Below are 9,102 nucleotides of genomic sequence, written 5' to 3' on the forward strand. Positions count from 1 at the left end.
CGCGCCCCCATCTTGAGCCCTGCGTGCGGGGCCGCTGCAGTCTCGGAACGATGCGGCCGTTCTGGTGCGACACAGAGGGATTCTGGGATCAAATAGTGCGCGCGGGGCGGAGCCGGGCCGCCCACCGCCCGCGCATGCGCCGCCTGGCCCCCCGTAGCCCCGCCCAACACAGGTGAGGTTCTCCAGGTTAGGATGCCACGCTAAGCCTCCCCACCAGATGTCGTTGGGTTTGCTTCCCTTGGCAGTCAATTTGTTACGTATAAGCCACCTGGACCATCACCCATGGTTATAAAGCCTTGGTGGCAATATAGACTTCTTACTTACAATAGCTTTGGAATAAAATGTGAAAGAAAAAAAGACTAGAGTGAACCCATTAGGTGGAGAACGAGTGAGTTACTAATCTCTGAACTGATTTATCTTCAAAAACGTGATAGTATCTACCTTAGAATACCGCAGAGGTTAAGTGAGAGAATGCTCAAGTGTTTTGCTTAGCCCTTGTTCCATATCCGCTATTTTCTCTGTTCTTATTAAAAAGATAAATAAGGGACCAGCAGGTGGCATGGTGGTTAAGGCGCTGGACACTCCCGCATGGCTGACGATAGAGTTCGAATCTGGTGGCTTGCTTTGTCACTTCCTCTTTCTCTCACTCTCACCCTCTGTCTCTCTCTGGTCAAATTTTAAAAAATAAAAATGAATGAATAAATAAAATAAATATTTTTTTAGAAAGATAAATGAAAGCCACTGTTTTTTAATCAAGGGCGTGACTTAATCCTTTAAAGTTTTTGCTATAAGGTGCAAGTGCTGACTGTAGACAGAAAGGGAAAGTGAAAAATGCCCTCATCCCATCCCACTCTGCCCCCAGGGATGGCAGAAATCCCTTCTCCACTGGTAACCGGATACGGAAGGGGCAAGGGCAACTCCCAAGCTTTTGACCTGAGGATCTGAGTAGAGCTCTGGTTACTGTCCACTGAGGAAAAGGTAAATACACATTTTGAGAAGATAAGTGTGTATGTGTGTGTTTTGTTTTTTTCTTAATTTGCTATGGAGGGCCAGCAGGTGATGTAGTGGTTAAAGGCACTGGATTCCCACATAACAGTCTGCAGTTTGAATCCCGGACCTGGTGACTTGCTTTCTTGCTTTCCCTTTCTGTCTGGTAAAATAAAAAATAAAATTGGAATTAAATAAATAATTATTTTTTAAAAATTACTATGGCATGCTTACACTTGCCGGGAGGAAAAGAGAAAGTGAGAAAGCACCCCCTGGGGGGATGGCCATGCTGCAATCTCTTCCTATTTTCCTTTCAAGATATTGGACATGCATACACATGTGCCCCGCATTGCTTCTCAACTCCCAGGTCCAGGACTTGAACCATGCGGTCGTGTGGGATCCAGCCACCTTAATCACGACGTGATGAACTAGCCCAATACATGGGGCTTTTGTATTTTTGTAAGGCTAGTATTTTGGCTAATACTTTTTTTTTTTTTTTTTACCAGATTTTTACTATAGGGCACATATGCTTGCTGGGGAGACAAAGAGTGACAGAAATCAAGAAATCATTCCTCAGGGGGTGGTCATGCCACAATCCCTTTTCTTCCATTATCCTCTTGGGATCTGGGGCATGTACACACATGTCTGGACTGAGTTTCAAGCCGCCAAATGCCCATCTGGGACTCAAACTGAGGTTGGTCACACGGGAGTCTAGCACCTTAACCACTATACCACCTGCTGGCCCTGGTTAACACTAATTTTTGAAGAGACTTTTACAAGTAGATGTACTGACACTATTAGAAGGTACAGTTCCAAGGAATACAGATGAAAGGGCACAGGGGACATGAGACAGCAGTTTGCCTTCATTGTTACTATATAGTTTATTTAAACCAAACTATGATAATACAGAGAAGAGACTGAGGTGGCAGCAGCCCCAGAATCTTTGTGAATTACAGATGCAAAGTCGTCGGAGGAAGGGTCCTTGGACCCACACTCAGTAACAGACAGACATGTCAGCTGCATAAATACAGAGAACATAAGACACAAGACATTTCACAGCTTTTTGCTTTGCGTTTCCATTTTAAACATATGTATAATTTTACATCTTAAATTACTACTCCACATATTTTCTGCCAACAGCTAAGAATGTGATAATGGTCCCATCCTCCTTACATTAGCAGACTTCGGCCTGCAACACGGAATGTTTCGGAATACCAAACAAACCCATAACACGTAACATACAAAAAGTTCCTTAAAAATCAGATTAATACAATGTTCTTCACGGTATATGAAGAGGTGGAAAAACAGGACATTGGGGGTGCTTTAAATGTATAGTATCTTGAGGTCTTAAAAGTTTCAATCCCTTCCTCAAAGGGAAACCATCGTTTGAACTAATGGAAAAAAGAAAGGAACATCATGATGTCCTACATGGAGGAAGAACACTATCCTGACAGTGCTTCCATCCTTCCATATAATAAATACAGCAGGTAGCAGAGTAAATGTCACAAGTATTGATTTGGCTTTTATTTCTAGGCTTATAACAAAAAAATATGCTTCTTTGTATGGTGTTAGCCTGTAGGTGTTGGTCTTTGGGGCCTGGACACCCACGGCTGGTTCCATTCCATCCCTCAAGTAGCTCCACTGCCGGCTGTGTGCACGCTATTTCCCCGGGGGAAGAATTCTTGTCTTCAACCTTAATGCAGTAGGGTTCTGGCTCAGTTACATGCTCATGTGTTCCGGAAGGACATAGGAAATATCATCCCATGGATGACGATACAGCCCCTGCTTCAGCCTCTTCTGATCAAGGTAGTGTCCTAAAATGGAGCACATGAATCTTTCTGAGAGTTCCGTAAGCTGGGAGAGGGGGGTAGGATGAGGAAGGAAGTACAATCTTTCTAATACGAAATAGGTTATTACAAAGAAATAGGTAAATAAATCTAGATCCAGATAGGTGGATCAGTCAGATTTAATAAGAGGGAACTGTTGGATGTCATTTCATTTTCCTTGCTAGCAGGTGAAGTCATCTCCAAGAATAAAGAACGGCAATATAGATAAGGGGAAAGTCAAAGAATGTAAGGAAGGATTAAGAAAATGTGGCTGTCTTTTTTGTAGAAAAAGGGTAAGTGGTATAGCTAAACTGTGGGGATTAAATTAAAAAACTGCCCTAAGACAACAGAGGGCCCAGCCAAAGTGGCACATGCTGCTAGGGCACTAAGCTATGCAGGGTGGGACAGGTCCGATTCCAGATCCAACCTCCAGGGGGCGTGCACGTGTAATCCCAGCAACTCAGGAGGCCGGCCTGGGCTACTCAGTGAGACCTTGTCTGAACTAGAGCCAGATGTGGTGGCATATGTCTACAGTCCCAGCTGTGACACAGTAAGACCCTGTCTTGAGCAACAACGAACTCACCAATGAAGCCCATACTCCTTCCCAGCACAAAGATGCCATTGAGGGCTCCAATGTCAATATATTCATCAGCTTCTTCCCTATAACACACAATCAACCGCAGTTTTAAAATGGCTCACATGACCACCCTCCTCCCCAGACAGTCCTGCTTCTGCCCAGGGAAGAGAAGCTCTCTTTAGTTTTGAAAACAGAAAAGAGGGGTGATCTGGATGGTAGGACTTGGGGGAGGTTGTTTTCTTCTTTATGCCTCCATTATTTCCCAACTCCTTTATAATGGGCATGGATCACTTTTAGGGCTGGAGAAAACAACAATCAATAGACATTTTGAAGAAGAAAACAGCTGCAATGCTCACCGAGTAAAGGATCCGCAGTTTCTAAGCATGTCTACAAATGCAACGCCGATGAAACCATCTACATTCAGGATAAGATTTGGCTTCTGGGGAAGCAAAGAATTCAGAGCATTTAACATTATTTCTGACTTTTTAAATTTCCATTGTCATTTCCCACAGTTACTACTACTATTATAACCATCATTTAAAATCTCCTCTATCACAACATCCCGGTTGGTCGAGACTGTGTCAGTCAGTTTAGTTCCTGGTGTCCAGCAAAGACCTGGCACTCAGTTGACATTTGGTTCATGTCTGTTGAATTTACTTATGTCACAAAAATAAAAATATCCAGAAAACTGAGTTTGATTTTTAGCTACATAATCAAAATGGAACCTGGCTCCTGTTTTTCCTAAGAAATTCACCCAAAAATAGGAGTAGGAATTAGAAAAAAACTTTTTTTTTTTTTTGGAGAGGTTTTTTGCTATAGGGCGCGTGTGCTCGCCAGACAGGCAGAGACAGAGAGATAGAAAGCGAGAAATCACCGCCCAGGGGGGATGGCCACACCGCAATCCCTTCTCCTCCATTCTCCTCTCGGGATCTTGGGCACGCACACACACACGCCCGGCCTGAGTTTAAACCACCGGGTCCAGGACACAAACCACGGTCGACTACATGGGAGTCCAGCAACATAGCCATTACGCTAACTGCTGGTCCCCCAAAATTTTTAAATTAGTTATAGGGCATGTGTTCTTGCCAGAGACAGAAAACGAGAAAGTGACAAAGCACCCCCCAGAGGGGATGGTCATGCTGCAATCCCTTCTCCATCTTCCTCCATCCTCCTCTTGGGATTCTGAGCATGCAAACACACGTGCCCAGCATGTTTCTCAAGCCACTGGGTCTAAGACTCAAACCATGCAGTCGGCCATGTGGGGTCCAGCTGCCTAAATCACACACTATTGTCTGGCACTAGAAAATGTTCTGGTTACCTTTGAGGTGGTAATTTTCTCCACTTCCAGTGCATAATCCAGCAGCGGGGTGGCAGGGAAGTGCTGTTTGACGTAATCTTTGAGGATCTGCACTCGCATGTCTGGATTGTTTATCTAGGAACAGACCCAAAGTTACAGAGGAGCCCACTCCAATGTGTTAGGAGATGTGAGGTGGACAGAACTCTATCTGTCCTGCGGATAGATCGTTCAGGGGCCTGATCCATGTAACACTGAATACAACATTGCTATGGGGCTCAAGGCTTTCGAAGTCCCCTCACATCTCTCTTTTTTTTTTTGGAGAGATTTTTGCTATAGGGTGCGTGCACTGCCAGAAAGACAGAGAGAAACAGAGAGATAGAAAGCGAGAAATCACCCCCCTCCCCGGGAGGGATGGTCACGTCGCAATCCCTTCTTCTCTATTCTCCTCTCTTGGGATCTTAGGTATGCACGCACATGCGCCCAGCTTGAGTTTAAGCCACCGGGTTTGGGACTCGAACCGTAGTCAACTTCGTGGGAATCCAGCGAATTATAAATAGCCATTACGCCACCTGCTGGTCCCAAAGTCCCCTCACATCTCATTTGAGCCCCAAAACAAGTTTCATAGGTTTCGCTCTTTTAAGTTACCAAAAGACTGCGCCTTCAAGGTGTGCAGGGAGTTAGCCACAGTGCTGTGGTGTCAGCAGCAGTGGGTCTGGACCTTGCCTATTCTGTAACCCGAAGTCTTAAACTTAGTCAGGTTGTCACGAAGTTTTACACTAAGCAAGCACATGCCAGGAGTCAGACACAAAGTATTACCCCAAATTTGAGGAAAAACTCAAACTTAAAATGAATGACTTAAAGCATCTGTTAAAGAGACCCATATCTGTCTGAGGGGGGGAGGGACGATTCAGGCCCACAGTGACCTTCTTGCTCAGCAAAGAGAACACACAAGTTCAGCACAGCAGGAACTACAGGAGGGAAGGAGCCCAAAGACAGAGTGTGGTGGGGCAGGTCTTTCACTATCTTTTTTTAAAAGAATTATTTAACTTTATTTATATGTTTACTTATTTTAATTTGACAGAGAGGGACAGAGTGAGAGTAAGAGAGAGAGAGAGAGAGAGGGAGGGAAAGCGAGAAAGCAAGTCGCCAGGTTCAGGACTTGAACTGCGGTTGGCCTGTAGGAGTCTACCACCCTTAACCACCACGCCACCTGTTGGCCCTGAGCTGTGGATCAGAAAGGAGTTATCTGCTCAGGAGCTGGGGAGGCTGAGCTACGTCCAGCAAGGCCTGGATTAGTGTCCCTCTGAGCTAACCACCTTATGTGGGTGGTTCGAATCCAGTCCTTGCTCATCAAGAAACGTCTGGATGTCTAATCTGAGATGGCCAAGTACCTGGATGCCTGGCAAGGGGTTTCCTGGTCACATGCATGTGACCACGCTCCCTGCAGAGACCAGTGGAGTACCCAGCTGAATAAGGATTCTGGAGCAACACAGACGAAGAGCCCAAGGCAAAGGCCTTTCAAAGGTGCGGTCCCTGGAAGACCCTGCGCAGCTGTCAAGGCCTCTCTCACGGTTTGTCAACACAGCACATTACGAGGACACAGAGGGACCACCTGCCCTGTGTGAGACCAGTCACTGGTTAAAATACTGGGTTGTCAGAAAAGCCACGATAGAAAAAATACATCATGACTTTTCTGATGACCCAGTATTTCCTATTCTTCCCCACTGCCCAATTCCAATCAGGCTTGCCTTGAAATTATTTCTCTGCCTGCTCCTATGATGTCAGCTTTAACCATGTGACTTTCTTTCTCCTATGATGTCAGCTTTAACCATGTGACTTTCTTTGGCCAATGCAATGTGAGTGAAAGTGAAGTTGGCAACGTCCAAGCAGAGGTTTTAGGAGCCTCTGCGTGGTTTTGCCTTTGCTGTTTTCCTTCTGACGTGAGACTAGCACATCTTGGACAGAGGCTGCTCCCTCAGAACTGAGGATAGAGCAGAGCTGCGGCCAATCGTGGTGGATGGAGTGTATGTCATAACCTCTGCTGTCATAGGCTGCAGTGATCTAGGGACTTGTTACTGTGGCATATGCATTATATGGTGACCAATACACCCTCCACCCTGACCTTAGTCCTTTCCCCTCTACGGTTCATTTGGGAATCTAAAGTAAAGTGTCCATCTCATGTATTCCCATTCCACAACTGCATGAGAGAAGCACACTGTTTAAGGACAATCCTGGAACACAGAATAACATGTCCAAAGCTTTGCATTTGCGAAGTCAGTAGCTTGGATGTTCCCAACTGAACTGATGCACTCCTGTCACCAACTATCCTGCAGACCCAATCCCTTGGGGAGAGCAATGACTTACAGATTTCACTCGGTGGCCAATGCCCATGATCAGTTTCCCTTCCTTCTTCATCTTGTTCACAAACTCCATCGGGATGATGCCACTGTCAAAGGCTTTACTGAACATCTTGGCTGCTGCGTCCAAGGCACCTCCAAACCGATCCCCCTGAAGGAGAAAGAAGCCCATGCTGCCCGGGGCTGTAACAGCCTTCTGCAGCTTTACAATTCAATCTGGGCCATCCAGGACAGCCCCCAGCATGGGGCCTGTTACAGGAAAGCAGCACAAGGCCAACGCCGAGTTCTTGCTGTTCGCCTTCCAGAAGGGCAGTACTTACGATGGTGAGCAGCCCTGAGGTGAGGCTGGAGACCAGGTCCTTCCCAGCCCGAGCACAGATGATGGTGTTGTGAGCCCCAGAGACGGCTGGCCCGTGGTCAGCTGTCACCATCAGACACATCTCAATGAACTGGCAGGAGTACTTGGGCAACCTGGAGGAAGGTGAGTAAGGGGCAAGAAGAGGAGAAGTGGAACAGAGGCCAGAGACTCGCCAACATGGATACCTTCTCACCTTCCTGAACAAGTCACTCAAATCCAAAAGAGGCAGCTACCTCCCAATCCAGGTGTAACACAATCGTTGCCCAAGCCCAAGACAAAACTCCCAATGATTCAGCAGCTCTGGGCTGTACTGTTACAAATACAGGTTGAGCATCCCTGATGCAAAATACTCCAAGGTCCGAAACTTTTGGCACACCAACATGATGTCACAAGTGAAAAATCCCATACCTAACCTCATGTGACAGTCGTGGTAAAAAACTATTAAATGAAAATAAAGGTATCTTGGGGCAGGCAGGTGGCGTGGTGGTTAAGGGCGCTGGACTCCCTCATGGCTGATTGCGGTTCGAGTCCCACACCTGGCAGCTTGCTTTCTCACTTTCCCTCCCCTCCCCTTACTCTGTCCCTCTCTAGTCAAATTAAAAAATAATAACAGTAAGTAAATAAATAATTCTTAAAAAAAAAAGTAACTTTAGGCTATGGATATATATATAGATATATATATATATGCATACAGGACCAGCCAGGTGGTGTAGAGGTTAAGGCAGCAGATCACACACAACCAACTGAATGGTTCAAGTCCCAGACCTGGAGTCTTAAAAAAATATACCAGGTACAATCTCCAAGCGGAAAGTGGAGGAAATGAGACTGTGGCATGCTGATCTCCTAGGTGAAGGAGTGCGCTCCCACTCTCTCGTTTTCTCCGTCTTTTTTTTTCTTTCTCTCTCAGGCAAGCACATGTGCCCCATGGTAAATTAAAAAAAAAAAAAAAAAGTGTATACAAAGAAAAAATTAGAAGGCTGGCCAGTGGTGTGGTGATTAAAGCATCCAGATCCCGCATGGCCAGCTACATGGTTTGAGTCCTGGACTTGGTGGCTTGAAAAATACGCCACGTGCATGTGTGCACAAAATTCCAAGAAAGGGACCAGCAGTTGGCGTAATGGCTATGTCGCTGGACTCCCGTGTAGTCGACTGCAGGTCAACACCCGGACCCGGTGGCTTAAACTCACACTGGGCGCGTGTGCGTGCGTGTCCAAGATCCCGAGAGGAGAACGGAGGATAAGAGATTGTGGCATGGCCATCCCCCCCTGGGGGTGATTTCTTGCTTTCTGTCTCTCTATCTCTCTCTCTGTCTTTCTGGCAACCACACGTGTCCTATAGCAAAACCTCTCCAAAAAACAAAAACAAAACAGAGGGTCTTCAGAAAGTTCACGGAAATGTGTATTATTAAAAAAACTGCATGGCTTTCCTTTTTAAAAAACAAACAAGCAGGGAACCAGCAGTTAGCGTAATGGCTATGTCGCTGGACTCCCACGTAGTCGACTGCGGTTCGCGTCCCGGACCCGGTGGCTTAAAACTCACGCCGGGCGCATGTGCGTGCGTGCCCAAGATCCCGGGAGGAGAATGGAGGAGAAGGGATTGTGGCGTGACCATCCCCCCTGGGGGGTGATTTCTCGCTTTCTGTCTCTATGTCTCTCTCTGTCTGTCTGGCGAGCGCACGCGCCCTACAGTGAAAATCTCTC

The 9,102-nt window shown here is 46.4% G+C and overlaps 1 protein-coding gene across 4 annotated transcripts in view; it reads right to left on the minus strand.

Annotated features, from left to right (window-relative positions):
* Positions 1 to 1,849: 1,849 nt before the first annotated feature.
* ACLY (ATP citrate lyase) overlaps positions 1,850 to 9,102 on the minus strand; it is a 49,041-nt gene continuing 41,788 nt past the window's right edge. For all 4 annotated transcript variants that reach the window (XM_014590690.2, XM_014590689.2, XM_006155996.3 and 1 more), the window contains 6 exons: positions 7,365 to 7,515; positions 7,052 to 7,195; positions 4,709 to 4,822; positions 3,747 to 3,829; positions 3,397 to 3,473; positions 1,850 to 2,801 (listed from right to left, as the gene is read on the minus strand). In XM_014590690.2, coding sequence (XP_014446176.1) covers positions 2,707 to 2,801; positions 3,397 to 3,473; positions 3,747 to 3,829; positions 4,709 to 4,822; positions 7,052 to 7,195; positions 7,365 to 7,515 — 664 coding nt within the window. In that variant the 3' untranslated portion in view covers positions 1,850 to 2,706. The remainder of the gene's footprint in view (positions 2,802 to 3,396; positions 3,474 to 3,746; positions 3,830 to 4,708; positions 4,823 to 7,051; positions 7,196 to 7,364; positions 7,516 to 9,102) is intronic.

This window comes from Tupaia chinensis, unplaced genomic scaffold (genome assembly GCF_000334495.1).
Source record: "Tupaia chinensis unplaced genomic scaffold, TupChi_1.0 Scaffold000477_1, whole genome shotgun sequence".
Lineage (NCBI taxonomy): Eukaryota > Metazoa > Chordata > Mammalia > Scandentia > Tupaiidae > Tupaia > Tupaia belangeri.